The sequence below is a fragment of the Ischnura elegans genome, chromosome 3 (genome assembly GCF_921293095.1).
Source record: "Ischnura elegans chromosome 3, ioIscEleg1.1, whole genome shotgun sequence".
Taxonomy (NCBI): Eukaryota; Metazoa; Arthropoda; class Insecta; order Odonata; family Coenagrionidae; genus Ischnura; species Ischnura elegans.
Window position 1 is genome coordinate 5,486,548 of NC_060248.1, and position 24,787 is coordinate 5,511,334.

Below are 24,787 nucleotides of genomic sequence, written 5' to 3' on the forward strand. Positions count from 1 at the left end.
AAAGGCTTACGATGGATCTGTGCTCAAGAAACATGTCAGAGACAGGCCCCCAACAGAAAACTTACAACCAATTCATATGACCAGTCAGTATCATTCGCAAGCGCGAGAACTTCAAATTTTTCACTGGAGATGAGATTTTGCATAAAGGCCTTTTTACACAGGGCACGTCATTGCGCAATCTGGGGCACGATCACAATTGCGTGAAAAAGCAGTGAATTGGTAGAACACATGCCAGAATGTGCAAGATAGCAAATAGCCCCTGCTCAAATTCCAGCTTGCATACTCGCAATTTTCAACAATTTTTTTCTGATATATGTCGCAATGGTAACCATGAATATTATTCAGAATATTCTAGTGAACTGAGCAAAAATGCCCCTAATTTCTACTTAAAAATAAGAACCAGATGTGAAAATGACAAGTTGTGATGGAATAAATGTCTGAGTACCTATATGAAATATTTGGTTCGCTAACTTTTGAGTGATTTGCCGATAATGGTGCCTTGATTAATGTCTTACCATACTCCAGTGGTAGAAGATAAGTAAACACAAGGAAATATCATTAGATCGTCTTCTGAACATTTATGTATATATGTTACATTGAGTATTGAACTATAGGAAGGTTTGCAACACACAAACTTTCTTACTCTGCCATACCAGTTTGTTTAATGAGTGAATGATTCATTGATTCATTTGGAGTGTACATTCTGTGAACATATATATTAATTTGAGTTCATGGTAAGTTCCATTACATTTATGAGAGATATGAGATTCACTATGTACATATATGTCACAATAATCTAAAACATTGCATGAAATTGACAGACATGAAAAATTTGTGATTTTCGATAATGATTTTCATGTTATTCTGATTAGTGCACGTCATGGAAAAGTATGAATTCTAGGTAGTGGCAAAAGCAATCTAAGCCATGCGTGGGGTCTTCGTCTCCCTCTTTGCCTAATTAATTGTACACATAGTGTCAGTGCATTTACACGAAACAGACCAGTATGTCAACAATGTTGCGCACTTATTTTCGCTTGTTCCTTATTCTAACATGTAACATCATTTCGTGCACTCATCAGATGATGAAATTTCATGAACGAATGCTTCATTGCATGTTCCATATGAAGTGGTAATGCATTCGTCTGCACAATTATTATGGCACGCAAGATTGAGAAATGAATGCAGTGCTAACCTGCGCAATGGCGTGCCCCGTGTAAAACGGCCTTAAAAAAAGTTAGGAAACTTCACAAATATATATAATTTTGGATGAACGATTTCGTCATATTGACCCATCACTACATTCATTTAACTTTTTTATTGAAAATGAAGCAATTCCATCACATGATGACGTGTTGATTACAGAGATGCGGCATTTGTTGAATTTCATGTTTTTTACTTTTAGCACCAGCAGAAGCAGGTACACGTAGTTAGAAGCAGTAGCAGGTACGTTATATGTTTCACTTTCCTAGTACACCTTGAGAAGTCTTGGATTTGTGCACATGGCAAATATAAAACAATATACTTTGAAATTGGAATTTGGTCTAGGAATCAGTAGAAATTTCACTCATAAAGAGCAAACACCTCTATAAACAAGCACATCCTTTGATCTGAATGAGGTGTGAGTGTGCAAATAAATTTACAGCAACACCTATGCAGAAATACCAAAGGTGTGCTCTCTTCACAAACACAGTTCCCAAGGAGAAGCAGCAGTGCAAAGGGAGGCGGAGTGGATTTTAATGGGAAATCCCAATGACAATGAAAGCGTACGTGAGTAACGGAAGGCGAAGCTAGGAGAGAGGTGGCCAGCAGGAGTGAGTGAGTGCGTGTGAAGCATCACTCCCCAGAGTCTATGGCAATCACCACTCGTTTTTCACGGCATATTAACAGAAGAACAGGATTTCAATTGGTCCCACACTGAGTGAATAATTCTAGATGATAGTAATGGGTCACTTAGTGCGGCAAAGGTAATTGATTAATTGGAGACATGGGACACCCAATTTGAACATCTAAAAGACAAGTACTAACCAAGAGTGACATTTATACAGTTTCCAAAGAGATTGAGGCTAATATCATCAAAGGGGTGAGTTTACTTCACGTGACAACGAATTAAGTTACAAATTAGGTGTTCTAAACTCCAAACATATGACTCTAGGAGTTCCAAGTTTTCCTTTGCATATCGCTTTCCTGACAACATTTGGTTATAAATCGAAGTTACTGGTGGTTTAATTTTGAAGCAAGTGTCAGACTGGAGATGCTAGCAAGTGTATCCTACATCAGAATACAGTGAGTCCTCTTTTAACGTTACTTACCATTCCTGAAAAATGTGACGATAAACGAAATGACGTTAATCGAAACATAATATCCCATAAGAAACAATGTTAAAAGTGAATATCGGCTCCTGGACCTCACAATTCTTATGCGAAAAAATTTTAGCGTATCATATCTGGGGCATTTTTTACGATGGGAATGCCAAACTATGGCATGAATACAAGTTCCTGTCTTCATCGACGACAATAGCAGCAGTGACGTAAATCCTTCTCCATTTTCGTATCTTCCCACATTTGCTTTTCGGCTTCGCTATGGTGGTCGCCCGGGCATCATTATCGCTGAAACATCGTCGCAGTTACAAGAACCAAAATTATTGTGAACACGGCGAAAAAAGTGATGACAAAAACTCAGTTCTACACGGAAAAATGCCTTGAAATCACTTTTTAGTTTCCTGAAAACCATTATGTCAAGTAAAACCTTGCGCACCTACCAAAGAATTCATTTTGCAGAAAATTTGCTAAAACTGTAATCGCAATTAACAATAAACACACCGTTTTACACTTTGTTTAGACTGACTGTATTACTGCCCACGAAACGAACAACCAGCAACGCCCGCCACTTCGCCTTTTTTCTCGCGCGAAATTTAAAAGACTTGACGTTATTGCGAAGCGAAGGTGCGATAAAGGAATGACGATCTCAAATTTTTTTTGACGTTATCGCGAAATGACGTTAAACGGGGTGACGTAGAATGAGGACTCACAGTAATGTTATTTGCCATTTTCTACTGTTATCAATTATTCAGCATTACAACAGGTAGGGACTACTTCAGTGGGGAATGCCAGTGCATAAGAATCTACACCACTACCATTTTCCAATTTCCTATTACTTAGAATGTGTTGAAGTCTCATCTTGTTTAACGGTACATAATGTGCCTACTCGCACACTGTAAAAGTGAATTGTAAACTTTGCAAAATGGACATTTATTATAAATGGGATTATCCAATGAACCTTTGGGCAAAGGTAAAAGATTTTTTCAATGACTTATACTGACTGCATTACATACCAAACAAAGATTGAAAAAGTTTGTATGAAGCGGACTGCACTATATTCAAAGCAGTAGTTTTACTGGCGTAATGTCTGCTTTTTCCCAGCAAACAAGTGACAGTGACAGTGACAAATGACAGTGAAGATACCTTGGATCTGACACTGGGTAAGATCCTTCATTTCTCCTCACGATGTTTCAGTGAGCGAGTTGCTCATCGAAACATCGGAAGGAGATATGGAGGACCTTACCTGGTATGAGACCTAAGAAATCTTCACTGCCAGTAGTTTGACAGTTCAAAGATGGGCAAAGAAGGAATTATGTAGGGATAATGATGACCTCGATTTTAATAATGCTTCTCTTTAAAATGCAAGACCTTGAGATATGGGATATCCTCATCATCCAACCATTCATTTCAGAAATGAAGCTTCAGTTTTGGGAGGGATTTGTGCGCAGTCAGCAAAGTGTATGTGCATGAGGGGAGATTTCAGGGCAAACTCATTCACAGATCTCAGGCGAAGTGAACGTGAATGAGTGAGCTCAGCAGACATACCTGAGAGCATGGCAGTGATCGAGAGGATTTCGTTAGAGCAGTTGTGGTTGCACGATGCAATCAGCATCTTGGCCAGCTGTGGGTCCAGTGGGAATTCTGCCATTATTGCCCCTAAGTCAGTCAAGTTCCCATCGTCATCCAAGGCGGCCAGGTAGTTGAGAAGCTCGAGTGCCCTCATCAGGGTCTCAGGTGCTGCAATACACACGCACAAGCCTCCACTCTTATTCAACTCACGGGCTGCATCAATTTGCAATCGAAATTATAGAACTGGTTTTCAATCAATAGCATTATCGAAGAGTGACAGCTTATGAAAATATGGAGGGGTAAACCTGCAAAAAGGTAAATTGGGAAAAAAAGACTTGCCCAAATTCCCAACAATTAAAGAAATATCATGGTATCCCCGAACTTGTTTAATACATTCCAGAAGGGGCCACAAAAATTGAATGTGTTACCCAGGAGAAGGTGCTAACCAGGGGGGTAAATACTACCATTTGGGGTAATTGCAATCCATGGAAAAGTCATCATGATTATAATTACTTTTGGAAGTTCCCACATTCACATTTTAAATCAAGTAAATGAGCAATTCATTGCCAAAATAATGCCATGTGAATGAAAATCACAATGTTTCATAGACTTCACTGAGACAACTACAAAAAAGCATATAAAGAGGTGAAGTTAGGCTAACTTATTTCTCCTTTCTCTCACTTTACTTAGAGATTACAACAATAACCCTGAATATGTTGATTGGTTGTTCTGAAAGCATCATAAAAATTGGGCAACATTTTATTTACCTTAAATCCTGGGAACAGCTGTACACATTTGCTCTCGGTATGAAACCATAAAAATTGTTAAAACAATTAATATATCGATAATGATATGACGATTAACAACACACTTAAAGATTCTTACAAGCAGGTTTTTATATTCTCCAGTTTTAATCCACATAAAAAATTTGTCTGATGTAGTCTGCATTCTATTTCTTGCGCCAAGATCAAGTATTTTGCGTAAAGCTTTGTGTGGAGATCCAAAGCATCCAGTGATCCCACAACACTCATCAAGCAATGACGCACGTTCTCCTCGCATTGAGAAATGCACGTGGATGCAACTTGGTCATAGAGAGAAAGATGAGGGATGGATGCACGAAGGTCACTGGCTGATAATAATAAAACAACTTATGAATTCGGAGGTTTACACTCTTTCAGAAGATACTAGGGAATGACTTGCGGGTTGCTTCGTGGCATATAATTTAGCGAACTACCCCCAGGAAAGTGCCAATATTTAAAACATACTAACCAAATGGCTTTACCTCTATTTTGTTCGGATGGTCCTGAGACCGAGGGAAATCACCATGGTAAGGAGGATTGCACTAATCAAGTTCCACTGCAACCTTAAAGCATGAAGCCCACAATGAAATGAACCAATCATGAAATGTTCTATGTGACAAATACAAACCAGGAGGGTCCATGAAGTCAAAGTGCACCAGGTCATCAATTCCCAGCTTCTTCAATTGCAACACAACAGAGCCCAAGTTCGACCGAAGAATCTCAGGGTACGTGTTTTCTTGCATCTCCTGTTTGTATGCCTTCTCTGTGTACAGCCTAGAACATTTAAAGCACTAAATTAGAAGGTTAAGGACAGAGCACTAAAAGGCAGAATAACCTTTAAGTTGCAGAGGGAGGATTTCTCCTTTCAAACATTTTGCAACAGAAAAAATTAGTTACACACCATGCTAAGAAAAATATCGTCCTGATAAACTTTTTGGGATGGTGGTGGTGGGATTAAAAGTAAGCATATCCCTCGTTTCATAGTTTTTGAATTAGTGCTCAACAGCAGCATCACTTTCTCACGTAACAACCTGGAATCATTACTCCATACGCCTATCCCTAGACTATCCCTCCTTAAGCGCTCACTCCAACACCGCCTTTGCTCCTTGCTCAATTCATTACCAGACAATATTGATCCGTTTTTTTCTGCCCTTAAACTCATTTATCAAACTTGTCATGTCCCATTCCTTGGCTAATAAATAAACCTCCCTCTCCACCTCCCTTTCCTCGTGCCTTCTATATTGTTCATTACTATCTTATGCCACTGCTCTCTGTTCAAATTTTTCATGTTAAAATTTTATGTTTGTTACTGCGTCACTATAAATTGGCAGAAATGCTGTAAGTGAGCAACTCCTTAAATAAATAAATAAAATACAGATAGCCTAGAGAATTACAAAAGTAGAGATATTTGTAACTATACCAGCTGCAAACAAATACCCTAAACCCATGGCTGATTGATAATAAACAAGCTGAGTTGAGCATTTGTTCAAAAAAGCAAATCGTTTCATCTCATATGAGACTAGTTTAGGCAATAATATCACTTTGAAGCTCAAGGATAGAACACTAGAGGAGAAACAATAGGTAATGTGACAGTTCATGAAATGCAGGAAAGTTTGCCTATTCCTTCATAATACTCGTAACTATAGAGGGCTGATATCCTTACTTTCAAGCCTGCGTGTCCGCTTTCAAGTTGTAACATTCCAAAAGTTGTTGAGCTGCAACAAACCTCAGAAAACATCCAATATTCCAACATTAGGGTGCTAGCATTTGAATCATCATATTTCAGACCAAGAATAACATACAGCAATAGAGTACGGAGGTGGTGCCTCTCCATTTCTGGGATAGCCTTCACACCGCTAGTACTTCCAAAGACAAATTGACTTGAGTCCATCAAAGTCACAGATGCAAACACACAGTCAGCCAACAGCAAGGAGGTCCTTTCGATTTTCTCTTCAAGACGTCCCAATGCCATGGACAAGATTCCCTGATTTCTCCGTTCCATTGTGGCCCTTTCACTGATGAGTAGGGCACCTTGATTTTCGTGAATGCAAAATTTTCCAGTTTTTCGTAAATTTTGGCACACTTCCAGTTTCAACGCGAATTTTGATGTTTCTGGCTCTTTTGCGATTTTTTTTCACAATTTTGAAAGTATTTGTGATCATTTCACTAGTTTTTTAAATTTCAAGCAGCCAAAAAGCACTCATTTTTTAAAAACAAATCTGCAAATTTAAAATTCGGACTCTCGACGCCACCACATTACCTCAACCCAAAAACTGTCTTTCGAAGCGGAAGAGGCAAAGCATTATCATCCACATCCCTGCGCTGCCAAAAAGTTCTTTCACCAAACCAACTAAACACTGCTTATCCCAACAAGTGTCGTGAAGAAGAGCTCGCAAAGCGGCTGTTGGTACATTGAAGACATGGGTGCATGCAGGAGGAGTGAGAGCAAGGCCTCGAATCGAATTGGAGCCGGCCGCCACGGGAACCTCACTTACTGCATCAGCAATTTGGCAGGGCACCAAAGTTTTGACTTTTATACCTCATAGCAACACGCCCCTAGCACAAAGGATAAATTCAGCAAAAACGAATGCTAGGGCAATAAGGGGCCTCAAAGAATGTTCCGAAAAATGACTCCACCCTCATAGCAAACACGTTCAGGGCCGTGGCTACTACTGTTGCGCTCAGGGAGCCCCTAACCGCTGACTGTGTGCAAACAAGGTGGTATGGTGGCATGTTTGCAATCAAATGCACACGTGCTGCGATAATTTCAACTAAGATCGAGTATTTTAATTCGTTTTCAACACAATTTTTTTCAAGATGGCTTGATTTTTGTTAACGATCAAGAGGTTAACACGTGGGTCAAAAATGAAATTCATATTACTAAGGGTGATATTTTTGCCGTTGGGATTGCCGAAATTTGTTAACGTGTTTACGAGTACGCTGGCGAAGGATTTTATGTTTTTTGACAGACAAAACCCAATTGTCATGCAAGAATTCTGCAATGCAAGAATTGATTGCATCCTGAGGATTCCTGGCAAAGCACCTAGCCACAGTTTTTCACAAAAAGCAAGAAGGAGTCACATGAAGCTGGACCATTGGCACGACAGGTTATACTGAAAGGCTTTTAGGATAAATCAAAGACAACCAAGCTGGATAAACAGTTCAACAATGATCTAACAGAAGCATTTATAAAGGCTGTTATACTACTTGAAAAAAAAATAGAAAATCTTGCTCTAAGAGGTTTCTGCCCTGGTTAGGTTTTTCTCAGGAGTTAAAAGAGGCTGTTAAAGATAGGCCAGTTAGAATAAAGTGCGAGGGAACTACTGACCGAACTGGGAAATGCATCTTCATAATTATTATAAAGCCACTTAATTGCCCAAGTAAGCCGTGTACATATTTACGTAGGTGGAGTTAGGGTTTTGGAGAACGCAAGAGTAGCAGTATATTCCAGAGCAATACTGAAAGTGGTTACTGAGGTCACTAAGACAGGCAATAAGTTTGAAAATTTTTGACTCTTTAACACTTTGAAGCCCGTGGTATTTTCATGTGCAGGAAGCGAGAATCCCAGGGTTTTCATTGTTTTTTTTATAAAATGTTTTCCTAATCTGAAAAATTATATTTAGGAGCCAGTAAATGACAGCACCTGCCATACAAGGTGACCAGATAGCTCGAGAGAGAGGATAAGTAGTTCAGGCCCAAGAGATACGCACGGGATATTTTTCCCGGAATTAAATACAAAAGCCCGAGCTCTACTCAGATCCGTGGCAGAAAATATACAACCTGAGGAATATTTAGGCTTAGGCTTCTAAGTGTTAATGGTACCATTTAATGAAGACATGGTACATACACAATGCTGGGCCCAACTTGGTAGCCAGCATATATGGTCTATGCAACTTCAGGCACTGAACAAGTGTTACACTATGCAAACTTTTGTTCTTGAAGAAAGCATTGATATCTTTCACACCTTAGGAACATGTACGCTAATGGAGAAAAATATGCCAACTTGTTCCCTATGCCTGTACTAACAAGGGCAGCGGAACACATTAAATAATATTGTGAGGACTCAAGAATTTTTGCCAACTTGGGATGAAGAGATTAGTTATATGCTATCAATTTGCATGCATAAGTAGACTGTTCATTATTTTTCATGCTAGGAAGTTGCTACGTTAAGGTGGAAGTTTCCACTAATATTTTTCTGTTGATGTCATTTAAGCATCAACATTGTGCATTAGCTTATCAGTATTTCCCACATCGAAATGTGTTGCTTAAGAGATTTGGCTCAATAAAAGTTTATTTTTGTTCTTGGAAAAGGATATTTTAATCAACGATTTTTTTTACAGCCTTTATTGCAAAATAGATCTTTTTACCGACTTTATATTCTGAATTTTGGTCCATTTTCACACCATTTAAGTGAAGTTTTACAGTGGAACCCTGATCTATCATTCGGATATCATTCGATCTATCATTTATCGTTTTCCCACATTCATTGTTCGCCGCTACTGGTCCCAAATTAAGTTCCATAAAGACAAAGTTTTTTTTTCTCTCATCTATCAAGTATCGTTTTCCCAAATTGATTGTTTGAAGATCACAGTCCCATTGTATAATTTTCCCGCATCCATCGTGTGACGAAAATAAGACAAAGTGTTTACAACGTGTTATTTATGGCTAATAACGATAGACTCACAGTTTGAATCTTCCCCAGGAGATTGAAATACGATAGGGAGAAGCTGAGTGCTGTGGGATAGTAACATTAGCACATTTCCCAAGATCCGCTATCCCCCTCCATTCAGCACTCACCTCCCTCTTCTCCGAAGGAGAAAAAAAAAAAAACGGTCCCAGCTCACGCTGTGATATTATTACGAAGGCCTTTGCTTCGAAAGAAAATATCAAGTTACACGAGAACAATAGAAACGTGTCTCCAATTCTCGCCCACTGAATTTTTTCAGCCTTCCTCCTTCAAAGTTCCAAGTTTCTGGCGGTCAACTGCTGCATGAATCACCTATTAGCCCAAAAGGTGTCTAACAATGAGTTCGGCAATTAGTATTATACTTTTATTAGAATTAAATAATGGTAACATGCACGTAATTAAAAAAAGAATGATACCAAACACGACGTATTTCTAACGTTATTTAAGCATTTTAAGCAAAGCAATAGTTGGAATAATACTATGGTGATTTCTGGGGAATATCAATATCCTCAGCTGACAGTGAGCTTCACGGCAGTTGATGCGATTTTTTTTCGAGGGCGTCTGGGTACAATTTATGAGTTATGCTACAAGTCTCACTTGTCTGAGTTGCTAACGAAGCGATGTATTCTCAGTAGTGATGGGTCGGTTCGATTCCTCGATTCTCAGCCAAGAACCGGAATCGAAAACGAGTACTTGCCAAGGCGAAAAATCGATTCCGATTCCAGTAGTACTTCAAACAACAAAATATATGACCGCGTTTCCAATAGTCATTTGAATTTTTGCGCCACGTAATCGTGATAACAAACCACATATCTTCTAGGGATGAGCGAGTACTCAAAAATTCAAGTCGATCGAGTTGTTGGTACTTGACTCGAGCGTTTCGAGTAGCATTACGAATAGTTAGTTAAGTAGTTAAGGTTACATAGTTTTCAAGGCTAGTAGGTCAAGCAATCTGCCGACAGGAAGCGCTATCATGAAACTCATGTAATAATGCAGTTTTTAAAGCCAATAAGTCATTTTAATGCCTTGGCCTGGTAGTTTCAGCTTGCCGAATACACTATAGTTGTCGACGTGGGCGCCGAATACCTTTACGCCAGCCGCGGCGGCCGATCGTCTTCCTACCCCACGCACACTGGTCCGAAATCGGAAAAAGCTGGGATAAAGTCCAAAATGACCTTTTTGGGGATAGAGACTTGAAACTCAGCGTAAATACTCATAAATCATTACCAAATATTGATTTATATGCCATTTTACATAAATACGGACCTTTAGTGAGATACAGAGGCCCAAACATGACCAATTTTTCAATGCCACGCGAGATTTTGTTTTTCCTAAAAAAATCTTTGAATTTATCCACGTGGTTTTGAGTTGGTATGAGTTTTGTGGAATAAAAAACGCAATATTCCTTTGATCTGGTGCTTTGCCTATACTTACAATGACTTTTGAAGATTTTGGCTGTTTCATCTGTCTGGTTTTACAACGCAAAATGGCCGACCCGTTTTTCACGTGAAATTTGACATAAAGTAGACATTATCAATCGTATACGAAAAATATAACTCAGAAATTTTGAACCAAAATATAAAGTAGAGATTTCTAAAGAGTACTAAGCAGAAATCTTGAAAAAAAGTTTGCGACGAAGGAAATAAGAGCGATTTTTCAATCGCGCGTCAAGGCTGAGCTACACGCTGCGGAACTTTAAGGCTCTGTAACTGAGGCCGATTTTTCAAGTTTTTTAAAAGATTAGTCTTGAAAATCGTCATTTAAAGCATGGATAATCGTCTTCATTGACTTAAAACACTAAACTGAGAATATTAAAAAGGATTATGTATATATCGACTGGACCATTTAGCGCATTACTAGAGTGAAAATACTAATGATTGGATATTTTTCGGAACCATCCCACGGGTAAGAAATATGCCTCGGGTATTGAAGTAAAGTGAAGAGATTGAGTCAGCATGCTTAAGAGAGAGAAAAATGAACTGCTTCCGTGAAAGGCAACAACCGATACCTTTTTTCCCTTTCCACCTTCGCCGAGGTGAGTCGCGCGGTAGGGGGAGTTTTCACACCACAAGGCTCTTTTAGCCTTTTTTATTACTGCGTCCGTCCGATGTGATATTCATTTGTAGCGTTTAGTTTCTTTCTTGAACTTAAAAAAAGCAAGAGATTTTAAGGTTGATTAAATGACATGAGAAGTATAGCATTTTTTTTGGCTCTACAAAATTAAAGTTTAGTTCTTTAGTTCGTTTGCTTCGTCCACTTGAATTCCATGAAGATTCAAGATCCAAAAAAATCGTTGATATAATTTTTAATAAAAATTCCAAAGTCTCCGAAATCTTGCAATTTTGGCTTAAGTAATACCTATCATGTAACACCACTTTTCAGGTATGTTCTGTTTTGAAATTTAGCAATTATATTTTAATTACATTGTAATGATATGAAAGATGCTTTTGTCAACTGACTCTTTCACAGAGTAATATTTTTAAAAGTGGTTTTCTTGTTGCCTGGAATTAAGTGATATTTTTCTTGGAGCCTATGGCATCAGAATCGATGGAATCGGTATCGGTAGAATCGGAATCGAAATGTCAGAATCGGAATCGGGATCGGAATCGATAAAATTTTGGAATCGACCCATCACTAATTCTCAGGATATTTTGTTTCTCTCTACTAGCAATCTGAATTCATCTGCTCATCTGGAGCTACTCTACTTATTTTTAGAAATGAGTGGGTAAGTTGCCTCCTCTATAGGATAAAAAAAATTCATTGCGCAGTCATATGGTCACGCTTCACCCTCTGCAGTAAGCTCCGCTTACGCCGTACGCGATTGCATTAGTGCCGAACTTCACCTCGTACAAATGGTTCCGTACTTTCCAGGGTGGGTTGACTTAAAACCAGCAAGTGTTTTCCATGTGGGTTCAATAAAGTCCGGTTTCATTTTTATTAGTTTTATTTTTATTCACCTTCGGACCATGGCTCTTCCGAAGAAACAAGTGAGAACTTTAAAAGATGGACTGAAAATAATTAAAGATGAAGAAAAGAATCCGGGCTAGAAGCGCGTGAATATTGCAGAATGCCTCGGTATGTCCGCTAGCACATGACGGCAGGGGTGAGGGTAGAGCGAGATCCCTGGTGAAAACAAGAAGTGGGATGAAGTCGAGGATCAGGTGGGCGTGCCACTGACAATTATCGCAACATTGCCTCAATCATATTAAAATTTTAATAGCTATAAAGGAACATTTCAAATAATAAACTATTTTTGGCCTTCTTGATCCATCTCATAACCAATCACAGCATCAGCAAAAGCAGTTGTTTGAGGCATAACACGCACATTCCTCTCCTAAAAACGTGTACTTCAAATGGCATTTGATGGATAAGAATTTTTACATCAGACAGAAATGCATAATAGCAGTGAAAATGCCGAGTGGAGTGCAAAAGTGGAGAGCATTATTTAGCAAGGCAGCGTGTTCCTTTAGGATATTTGAAAGAGATATAAGTCGAATAAACAAAATGACAATTGAAAAAACAAAAAAAAAGTGTTTTGATTAAGTAATAATGTTCCTGCAATCAGCTAAAATCTTGATTGAATCCATTAATGAATATCATAATTCGCAAAAATCCAGCGTTACCCGGGACATAGGCAACCTGGTCAAACATTCCCGCATTGATTGTTTTCCCACATTCATCGTTTTTCATCCATCCCCCTGAAAAACGATAGATCGAGGTTCCACTGTACTTACTATAGTCTGGGAGCCCTACTGATGAGTCTGGTATTGCCCTTTTATTAGTCATTTCAAAGAAGAAAAAAATTTCAAACTAACACGTAGCATTCTGTAGCACCAATGTACTTAGCAATCACCTGTCATGACAACAAATCTTTTGTCTTGCCAACACAAACACATTGAATCATAACATCACCACTAAAAATATTAAAATATAGGATTCTCCAGTCAAAACTAGGTGTGCCGCTTGACTTAAAATGGGTTTACAAATGTAGTGGCTAGCATCACTCAAGGTAGAGATATCCAAATTTCATAAACCTAATGATTTCATACCTATTTCATGCTATCCCTCATGACCGCACATACTCTACCCAACTACAAATCTTGAGCCTAAAGAGATTGCTCCGCACATATCACCGATCTGCAGGCATTTTTAAAAACTGATTAATGTAGCCCCAACTGAATAAAATAGCCCCAACCGAATAAAAGTGCCAACATACATGAGGCTACAATTAGGGCCTCCTCTAAGCAGCCTTCTTGATCAATCACATCTGAGAATATCTCACTTAAGAGTGGAGTCAAAATGCATTTGCAAAAGATTTGGGCATGCCAAAAGCTAGTACTTGCCTGAAACACTTCCCAGGCTTAGTACGTCCAGCACGACCTGCTCGCTGCTGCGCTGAAGCTTTGCTTATTGGGGACACCAACAGAGATTCAACACGGATACGGGGATTATAAACCTGTAAAAGCACACAAGTTTTGATATACAATAGACCACAACACAAATGATGATGGAATAAGAATTTTTCATTTATTTCCATACCACCCTTTACCACCACGGCCTTTTACATCGGGGTTATTAACAGGTTAACAGTTTAACGTACACAAACAACCATACCCTGGATAGGGGTGACTTACCCAGGCACGACTCTAAACCCACGATCTCCTGTTTGGTGGGCGAGGGCTTTACCCCACCACAAACCGAGGCCGGCAAAACTGATATTCCAAATTATTACTACATACTACTATTCCAAAATGTCATCTAAGTCTCCAACAAAGATATACGACATTACTCCAAAATATTACTCTGATGCTGATTTTCCAGCTAACGTCATCGTAATACAAAACTTCTGCAAGAAAATCCCTGATTTATTTCAAACTCAAAATAATAATGAGCAGCAGAAGTTGATCAGCAAGAAAATGAGCTTTTTTTCGAAAATATGCCATTAATAAAAGAAGGAAACAAAGCAATTAAATAGTAAAAGTCATGAGTTAACTTCATTTTTCTCGTCACATTCACATCTCTAGTGCAGTGCCATCTAGCCATCAATTTATCTGTCCAAGTGGGAGAGGAGTGAAAAGTGCCGCAAGCAGATTTATTTGCAGGGTGTTTTTTAAATAATTTTTTCCAATTTGTGAACAAGGGATGGCAACATAGGTAAAATTTAGCATCAATGACACTAGTATTAGATGTGTAATCAAGAAAAATCAGTTTCAACAGATTCACATTAAAAAAGTTAGAAAACACTACAATAAATCAAAAAAATTAGTTTAAAAACCCTGGAATTCCTGGGGTATATCAAGTTATACAGGCTGGCACTATAGGAATTACTCAGGATATGGGATGAGAGAACGAGATAAAAAAGGATGATTGTACCTTTTGCTTGGCAAAACCAGGATCAATGACAAACACCACACCGTCAATGGTTAGGGAGGTCTCGGCAATGTTTGTCGACACCACCACTTTGCGTCCGATGCCACCGTTTGGCTTGTTGGGGGGCGGGGGCTCAAAGATCCTCTGCTGCAGGTTGGGCGGCAGCGTCGAGTAGAGGGGGATGCACTTGAGCTCCCCCACCTCGGGGCCCAAGTTGTCCACCTCACGCTTTATCCGCTTGCAAGCCTCCTCAATTTCCTGATTCCCACAACAGACACAAAAAGAGAGAGAGGGAAAAGTGAGCAAGACAATCTGCCGACGCCCACCCACTAACAAGTCATCAGACATGGATCAAACACCTTTATTTACTAATTCAAACACTGTTGTCCACAAAATTTTACCTCAAACATCGGAAATTAATATTGAATAACCAAACTTATGTCTTATAACAGCTCAAGACCCTTGATTAAGATGTTTTCCCCATTTTTCAAGATATTGGATTATGTCATTCTGTACATTCACCTATTTAGATAGATAGATAGATGGAGTGCGACAACTCCATTGCCTGCTCCACTGAAATAGAATAAAACCAACGCTGGCATTAATGATTTAAAAATTTAACTTTTATTCAATAAAATTCCACATTCATAACTGTTTCAAAATTAACTCCAGTTAATTTTATTCGTTAAATTTTATTGAATGCCAATCTCTTTGAATTTGGGATCAAAGTGCAATGGTTTGAGGCGTAACTTGATGTGACTCCTTCCTGCCTGTCAGGATAGAATAAAACTTGACTAGTTCCACAATAATTTATTCACTTGCGACCAGTTTCAAACCAGGGTATCATCTTCTGGCAAAGTTTTACTCTTTCCTGACAGTTAGGAACAAGGATTGTCAAACAGACAGAGGGGAAAATACAATATGTACTTCCGTGCCTCGCTTAGAGTAGTTTCATTATAGCGAAACTGCCTTCATCAGGGAAACACCTCAACACTGCTTAACCATCAAAAAACTTTAACAATCCCTTGATAAAGCGTGAACTTGCCACATGTACACTCAAAATTTCTCTTATTTTACTCAGATTAATGGTATTTATTGCCTCAAATCTTCTTTGTTTATATGTTCATTAAAATCCATTGCTGTGCAATGACCAAAAACATTACCTACTCATCATGCTGTCTGGATAACCGACCTACCGTAGTAATTTATCTCATCTCCTTAACTGAATGAAATCAGTAAATTTAGACCATCAATTAAGTTTGGAGCCAGTGGAAATGAGTTTTTTGAAAGCAGTACGGCCTGAGAAGTAATTTTTGTCATGATAGGCTATCAGGCAAATTGACTGCCACATAAAGGGTCCACCCTACAACCTTAAAGGTCATCAGTGATCATGGGGGAAAAATGGATGTGAGCAGTGGCCGAGTTGTGTATGAACCGCATTAACACATAAAAGGGTCCGTGAGAGAGTCTCAAACACTTAGACTTCTTTCCCTCCAAGCAGTCATAGGCCCTCTGCATCTCAGGAATACAGTGCGGCAGTTGTATAGCAGTAGAAGGATATTTTGATATAACCATAACAAGTAAAAACCACATGAACAATGGAAGATTAGTGTATGCTGCTAATATGGTTATAATTATTATAAAAACAGTAGAACCCCTTATTTACACTTCTCTAGGGACCCCAGGAAAAAAGTGCAAATAGATGGAAAATCCAAATGGTGGGAAATGGATAACTTTCACTTTTACTTACTTATTTACTTTACTGTCCTTGAGCGGCTGAGAGTTCTGCTGATGTCAGCGTCGCCCTCCTCCCCCACTACTCCGGTGGATGGGGGAGGGTGGTGGACGAGTATATTAACTGACAACCTTTTTCCAAATTTTCATTCATCGCCCGATGATGCCCCCTGTAATGGACGCGAAAGCTCGCACCACTAAGTACAACGCGCAGCTGCTCCCGAAAGCTGTTAGCAACAATCCCTTAAATTAGTTTAAATGAATGGATTAACTTAGATGTGGGTTACCCTCAAGGACTATGTATTATGCGAGCACAATTAAAAATAACTATTTCCTACACAAGATCCTTTGAATCTCTTGGCAATGATTAAAAGCTCGTACATGCATACTCTTATGTCAAAAATAATATTCCTCTCTGAATTTTACAATGCAGTACATGCATCCTCGCTAATCCATTCCCAAGCAGTGTTTTTATCGTAGCTATGTAAAACGCAAAGGGTTATTTTTTTTTTATCGTAGCTATGTAAAACGCAAAGGGTTATTTTTTTTCGGAGGAACTGAAGATTTTGTACATTAACTAAAATATTTATATCATCACCATCGCTCTCCAGAAAACCCATTAACTAATGGCCAGCTGGCGAGAGTTGTCCAATGACAGCCAAAAAGGAGGGGTGGAGAACCCTCCGCCAGCACGGAATGCAGACAATCACTGCTCCAAACATGCACCTTACTCCCTCACCTAGTCATACAGAATTCTCACAGGCATATGAAGCAAAGAAACAAGCCTGAGTAACCAAACAAGCCATTTCTTCAAATCACCAAAACAAGGGATTGTTCATTTGGGTCCGTCATCCCTTCCACTCCTTTCTTCACGGAAGCATTATGTTTACATGTAATGTGGGTGCTTCCCGTTCTTACCTGGCAACCTTACCCCCTCCCCTGAACAATTCTCGGCGGCTGGACTGTATAGAGGGTTGAACTCAATGCACCCAACCGTTTGAGCACGACCCAAGTAAGAGGGATGATTGATGGGGCCTCAGCATTCAGCAGAAGAGAGTGATAGAAAAACTTCTACCATCCCGTCGATTGGATGTGCCCATTCACACGACAACGAAGAGTTGGGGTGCAGGTAAGGGGTGGAGTTTACTCGGTTGGAGGGGCGGAGTGTACTCAGTCTCAGGGGTGTAGTAGTGTCAGATGGCTTATGAGAGTGCGTTATATTCAGGAAACATAAATATTTGGGCCTTAATAACAATATAAGATTATAGACGAGTGCGAAAGTAGGTGGACTTTAAAGACTGATATTGGGAGGCAGTTTGGTGTCTCGTCATTTACATTGTTCACAATATTACAGAAAGATAAAATTCGTGCAGTAAAGAACGAACCAGGAGCACTTAACAGCCAAAAACATTAGCGGCATGGGACCGCAAATAGAATCTGCACTATTCAAATGGTTTTGTCAACAAAGGTCTGCAGGACTGCCCATAAACGGAGCAACATTAAAGATGAAAGCTGACAACATTTTCCAATGGGGCGAAATACCTTTGACCATTGAATCATGCCGTATTTAAGTGAACCTTTCGGCCAATTTTCTAAACTGACTGACGCATTGGTTAAATATTCAAAAACTCTACAAAACTGATATTGTTGGCACGATATATTCACAAAATTATCTAAAAACTTTCACTGCATACCAAACATATTGATTCAGACTAGTTACAACGTTTTTACAGCTTTCTTTGGCGATCAAAATGTACAAGAATGGGAATGAAATCACTGAAACTGGGGAATTAATATTTCATAAAATTGAAAATCCCCAGTTTCTTTTTTTAATTATGTTGATATTCAACTAGAATTTGCCTGATAATGACTCTTAAGCTGTTTAACTTCGTTGAGTACAGTGGAAACAAAAGGAAAACTGTAAATACGAACATTTATGAGACTTCGGTGGGTTTATTCAACAACTTCGGATACAATGAGCACTTGGTTTTCAGAGTAATTTCCGAGGGATTATTAGCACTTGCTAAACTTGGCTTCTACAGTATGTGATTAACTTATTTACAACTGGATTGTTCATAGTAGCTGTTTTAAATTCTTATTTTATACATTCTGAGATGCTTCATTCCTCAACATATTTTTTCATTAATTAAAACAAACAAACTTTGAATTAATCCACCAATTTATTCTCGTGGTAAGACTAGTTTCGACGCAGCGGCATCATCCTAAGGTACAAAGGTTACAAGCAATGAAATATCCTTATATTTCATGTGGTTTCCGTGGGGGAGGAAGAAGGTAGGTGGAAGGGGTGGCTGGGAAATCTCAAGGATGTAATGTGGTGTTGTGGGCGGGTGGTGAGTGTTGGAGAGGGGTGGGGTGTGGAAGACCGTTGGTTGGGAGTTTCGGGGAACTATTTCACAAATTTATCAACCACTCGCATTTACATTTCTTTTTTGTCAATATTTGGGAATTAATTTTCTTTCAACTTTTTTGTCATCCTCACGTGGATTGAGGAGCAAAAATTGTCATTACACATCGTTGGGTAGAACTGATACTAAGTACATATTTGTACAGCAATCACTTGATACACTTTGAATATACCTATATTATAAGGTTTCTCCAAATATAAGGATGTATTTAATCAAATAATTCAGTAGCTGAGCATTTGGGGAAATATTCTTTCCACGTTTTTTAAGATGCTATGGAGACATTAAGGCATTGATATTCGGTTCTGATACTCTGGGTAGAATTTTCATCAGAGTACTAAAATTTGGAGAAAAGAGGCCAGAGGAAGAATGGCTAGAAAAGAGGCATGTCCTGACTCACCTCTTGTCCCGTGAGAAAGAGCAGAACGTCGCCAGCAATCTCTTCACACATGTGTATCTGGATGACGGTGCGAATTGCTGCCTCCAAGTAGTCCCTCTCAGGCTCAGGTGTGTAGAAGATCTCAACAGGGTGCGTCCGCCCAGGCACGTTCATCAGGGGTGCATTGTCAAAGTAATGCTGCAAAGACATTCCAACACTCAATCACTCACAGCAGCATGTATTCTCACCCTCCCTCCCTCCCTCACGTGGCATGGCAAAGTTCCACATGTGTATGTACCCATTTCCATTTCAAAGCCGACCATTTTATTCAACTCCTGCGTCCTCACACATCCAATTTTCAATAACAGAGGCGTAATTATACCGGAGTCATTATACACCTACGTTTCCATAGTGACATCGAAAATAGTAAAATGACTCCGAGAGGACACAACACATTTCACTTGCTTTGCTGATTCCAATGATAGATGGCATTGTCAATCACATAACAGTTAAATTCACAGGGTAGTGTAAATACAGTACTAGATCAATAATCTGGAATGCCTGGGACCAGACAATTTCTGGACTTATGATATTTCGGGTGAATAGATCAGTTACCTGGATGCAAGAAACACAGAAAATATTTCCTTTTGCAACCAGAGTTGAGGTCAGTAGAAATGATGAATTGTAGCGTATGGGATCAAGGAATGAGAAAAGCCCATTGAAATTCATAAAATTTATGATATAAGACAGGATGTAAAGAGAAACAGAACATTTGAAAAGTTATACGTGCAGAAAATGCAAGTATTTCAGAAAAACTATTTGGCATAAACTTCATAAAAAATACATTCCCGAAGCAATATCAATTCCACAAAATTGAAATAATTGCTTATAATTACGTCCAACAGATATTCACTGGCAATGGGTGGACTGGTATGCAGTACATGTGGCATCATCACAATACGCACTTAACAAGGAACATTCATGAAGTGCCTTCCTCCAAATTCATTCAAATTTGGTAGGATGGCAGTGTTTGCTAGTAAAAGCACATTTGCAAAATTTCCCAAGCCCTGAAGACCTGTCAGCAGATATATCCGAAGATGCACGCCTGCCTCCCATTTTGTGGCTAGGGGCCTAAAGTGAGGCATGCCTGGTGGCAAGCACTAGGGGGAAGGCCCTCAGGTGTACCATCTTCACTCCCAGTGACAAGAGAAGCAGTGAGTGATTCGAGGACCAAACAATGAGACATGTTTTGGAGGAATTTTGGAAAGGGCCTCAATTGGAACACTTGGTACGTCTCCTCCTTCCTGCTTCCAGTCAAGACTCGTTCAGAAAGGTTTGAATGGAGTCATAGAACCCATCCCTTCCACCTTTCCAACTATTGTTATCTAAATGGGAAAACCAAAAGGGCTTCTCCATCTGGCGAATGACGCGAGGGCCTTCAGTGCCTCCATTTAAATCAGAGAAAATGGTTTCCTGCAACATTTGCACAGTTAAAATCGAACAATGATGAACGAATTAGAGATTTTTAACACGCACAGAGTGCCACAGACGAACCAACCGATTATGAAATTGAGGTGGAGGAAAAATTAGCAGGTAAGTTTCCTTCATTTTTTTATTATTTTGAACTACGGTAAAGTTATTCGCATCCCATTACACGCTTCAATTTTCACTGTTATAATACAATTTTCCCATTTTTAGATTCCATGAATTCCCGTTGGAAAGCAAAGAATCATCATGCCTGCTAGAGGAGGATTCAATTTTCGGCTTCAAAGAGAGGAGGGGGTAAGAAGTGGTGGTAAATATGACAGTGCAGATGGAAATGGAGGTGATGTTTTTCCTATATCTAGTACGAGCTTCTCTAATGAAGGGGAACAAAGAGGGTGAGATAACTGTGTCACAGAAGACAATGGCAGAAGAATACCAGTGGTTTGGAAAATAAGGGCCACTGCAGGTAGGAACTGCTAGACATTGTTTTAGGTTTGTGACCTTGAAGATGAGCAGATTAATCAGGCTGATTCTCTGAGGAAAGACTTTGCATAAAATTTCTGAATTCTTTACGGAAATATTTCAAAGAGCAAAAGAAGAAAATAGCATATTGAAGAATACATTAAAATTTTTTTCTGCTTCAACAGGATGGTAGTGGAAGTTTAAAAAATCAAATAATATACATTTTATCTAGGAAGTTAGCAAGTTATTTATTGGAAACATAACTGGCAAAATACAACTGAAAAGGTGCATGATTTCGTTATTGATGCCCAGGAATTATTGGTCCAGAAGTTTAATAATTTTCTCATAAATACTGACCAGAATGGGTTTAAAAAAGAATTACACTCAGGATAAACACTCAATTTCCAAGGAGTGAAAATGGTGGAATAATCGGTAGACTCCCTCAGTGCTACAACACATTCCTATGCCTTACAGCCGACGATTCAACCTTCCGGTTTGCTGACTAAAACCATTTTACTCGAGTATTTTGGTGTAGTGCTTTCTACAAATAAAAAAATGGATATGGAATTCTTTCTATGAAGACAGAGACATTTCAATTTGAATACAATACAAAAAATACCGCCAAACACCACTAGCATTATGCATCCTTAAGACATTTTTTTCCCGAATGTCAAAAAATTTTAAAAGAAGATTTTAAACTGTTTGTTGCTGGATCAGGTAGACTTAGAATTACTTAAAAGAAATAACATCTTGAACCTACAATATCTGACTCATACAAAATTCTCTGCTCCTTTGTTCAAAAATTTCTTACGCTATTCTTGGTTTTGGGTGGGATACATAGAAGAGAGACCAGAAGTGGACTTGTCACACCTGTGGAATACTGTTTCAATACTAATATCATGAAGGATCTATGCATTTTATACTCAAAGAAAAAGGGTGCAACTATTTGACATTCATCACATGTACTTTCTGTGCAAAGAAATGATGTTTTCATAAATTTTTCAATGAATATTACCATTGTGAAAAATAAAATAGAATAGATCGGCATTATTTTTGTTTTAATTTTTCCCCATCAAAATGATGCTTGATTAATACTGGTTACTGAGTTACAAGGTTGCAACCATTTTTCAATGAAAAAAGAGGATATTCAAGCCATAGCAAATCAATGAACAATAAAAGTTATGCATCACATTAAACTATCAGAGAATTTCAATGGAAAATTTATTGGTACTTTTGCGTTCTGTAGAATGTGAGTAATGCAAGTACGTAGATCATACACGGTAATGTCAACAGTATATTCAATATTATTTGATATTTATTTTTGTTTTGAGCTCTGGTAGTCGCTCTTTCTCTGCCTAGCAAGGCAGGCCAAAACAAAGCAACAGAAAAGATGCCATATCGTGTCTCTCCATGCCATGCGCAGTTGCCATATCGTGAATCATGACGCATAGTACCCTGTGTAAGCGGAACATCTTGAGTTCGCGGAGACGAGAGACTGGATGGTAATGTTATTCTGATCCCATGCATAGGCACTCATGAGAGTGCGTGGGAGTGATGCTGCCATCAGCATCTTCCAGGAAGCTGTGGCCACGTGGGTAAGGGAACGGCGGATGACGCCGTAGGCAGCGGCAGTCGGCGGAAAGACTCAGGTGCAAAAGGTGTGCAAAGAGGGCGTGTGCGCGATGCAATATGTTTTGTTGTCAATAAATACCTTCACTAAATGACTTGTTCTAATAATTCCTCTGGAGTGCCAGCCCAACAGAAACCCCGCGCTTACACCTGGCAGTTTATGAATAATCCACTGCCTGCTTCTGCCCACTCAGTGGCTACCACGTGCCTCTTTTCTCCTCCCTCTCTCATGACAGATCTGCTGGCATTCAAGTAGGAACATTTAGATAAATATTAAGTGATATTGACTTTTTTAGCGATATTTAATGTAAATGTAATAAATGCTAATCCTCAATTCATCCTGAAGCATCCAACGGTAAAAATCGATTTTCAATTGATCCATTGATTTTGAAGTCAGCAAAGATTAGCATTGTTGACAACAAATCAGTCTTTTTTGTGGTATAAACAATGAATTTTCCAAGTTATTGGAACAAAATATATGGAAATACCAAGAGCTCAAAGTTGGGCAACTTAATTTTACGTGCAAAAAACGGGTACTTTTTTCTGAAAAAATTAAGTACAGGAAATACGATGGGATGGAAATTTTTTTCATGTAAATGATCCAATGTAGAAAATAAATTCTATTTCGTATGCTTTCTGTTGTATTGAAATTAATTACCTACCGGCGAAGCCGGATCCAGGGTTTCTAAGGGGCGGAGCCCCTTACCGAGCGCGCGCAGCGCAGCGAGTCCCTAATAGACACAGCCCTTGTGGTGACTGACTCACTCATGGATACAAATTCCCGACCACTTCCAGACCTGCTGGAGAGCTGAAATTTGGCACGCGTGCGGGGAACCGGAAATGATTTGGAGGAAAAGTCTGAAAACCAGAAGTTTCCGCCACGTGTCGTCACTAGGACGACAAAATGGCCGAAATCGCGCTTTTTCCGGGGATCCTCTTTCGATTTTAATTTTACTGCGCGCAAACTGTGCGTGTAACATGGGTCGTTAATGCTTTTTTTGAAAGCTTATGAACGTGGGCACGTAATTAAGTAAATTTATTAGTTTCCATTTGAGAAAATTGCAGCCAAAATGGCGTCCAAAAATTGATTTTTCGAAAAAAATTTCATACCTTCCCCTACCCTCGACTTAATTTAAGGTTTTAGATAACGAAAATGATTATTATATATGCTCATAACATTGTCTACGAAATATAGGTAACAATTTTCTTTCATCCTGCTTGGTTACTCAGAAAAAAATTAAAATATTCCGAAAATCACCGAAAATGACGATTTCCAAAAGATTAACACAGGATTTTGTCAATTTTAACCTGACCGATTTCTTTCAAACTTTGTAGTTATACATAGCTATGCATTATCTTTTAGAAAACATAAACATGTAATAAATGATTTCATGTATTTAACCGCGAAAAAATAAAAATGGCTGGCACTACCAACTTTTTTCGGGTATTGGTTTGCTTTTTATTGTACTACTTTCGAAATATGGATGTCATAGGGCACACTTCTGTTGGATATGAAAGTAAATGAATGTGACCATATAGTATCGTCATCTTTAAACCCCCCGAAACCCCCTAAAAAATTAAAATTTGCACATAAGTAACCTTTTCGGGTACTTTACGTCACAATTCCGCCGCTTTCCCAAGCCTTACCACTCATCGCTACGGAATTAATGTGGACGATTGATGACCCCTGGCAGTACAAAGCTATAAACCCCCGGTAAACCCACATACACCCCCCAAAAAATAAAAAAATTCATAAAAGTCTCCTATTTGGGAACTTCTCGCAAACAATACGCCGCACTACCCGTACCCTCTGAGCTCTAGATCCAGAATATTTGATGAGGGCGGGCCACCGTAAACCATACGGGAAAATATACCAGAAAACCCCCGATCACCTCCTGGAACCTCGCCGAAAAAAAAATGTTAAAGGCGCT

At 39.0% G+C, this 24,787-nt stretch overlaps 1 protein-coding gene across 2 annotated transcripts in view; it reads right to left on the reverse strand.

Annotated features, from left to right (window-relative positions):
* LOC124155365 (putative pre-mRNA-splicing factor ATP-dependent RNA helicase PRP1) overlaps window positions 1-24,787 on the reverse strand; it is a 64,027-nt gene that overhangs the window by 31,820 nt on the left and 7,420 nt on the right. For both annotated transcript variants that reach the window (XM_046529118.1, XM_046529117.1), the window contains exons 7-11: window positions 19,302-19,478; window positions 14,748-15,002; window positions 13,718-13,830; window positions 5,316-5,461; window positions 3,864-4,055 (exon numbers count right to left, since the gene is read on the reverse strand). In XM_046529118.1, the coding sequence (XP_046385074.1) occupies window positions 3,864-4,055; window positions 5,316-5,461; window positions 13,718-13,830; window positions 14,748-15,002; window positions 19,302-19,478 (883 nt within the window). The remainder of the gene's footprint in view (window positions 1-3,863; window positions 4,056-5,315; window positions 5,462-13,717; window positions 13,831-14,747; window positions 15,003-19,301; window positions 19,479-24,787) is intronic.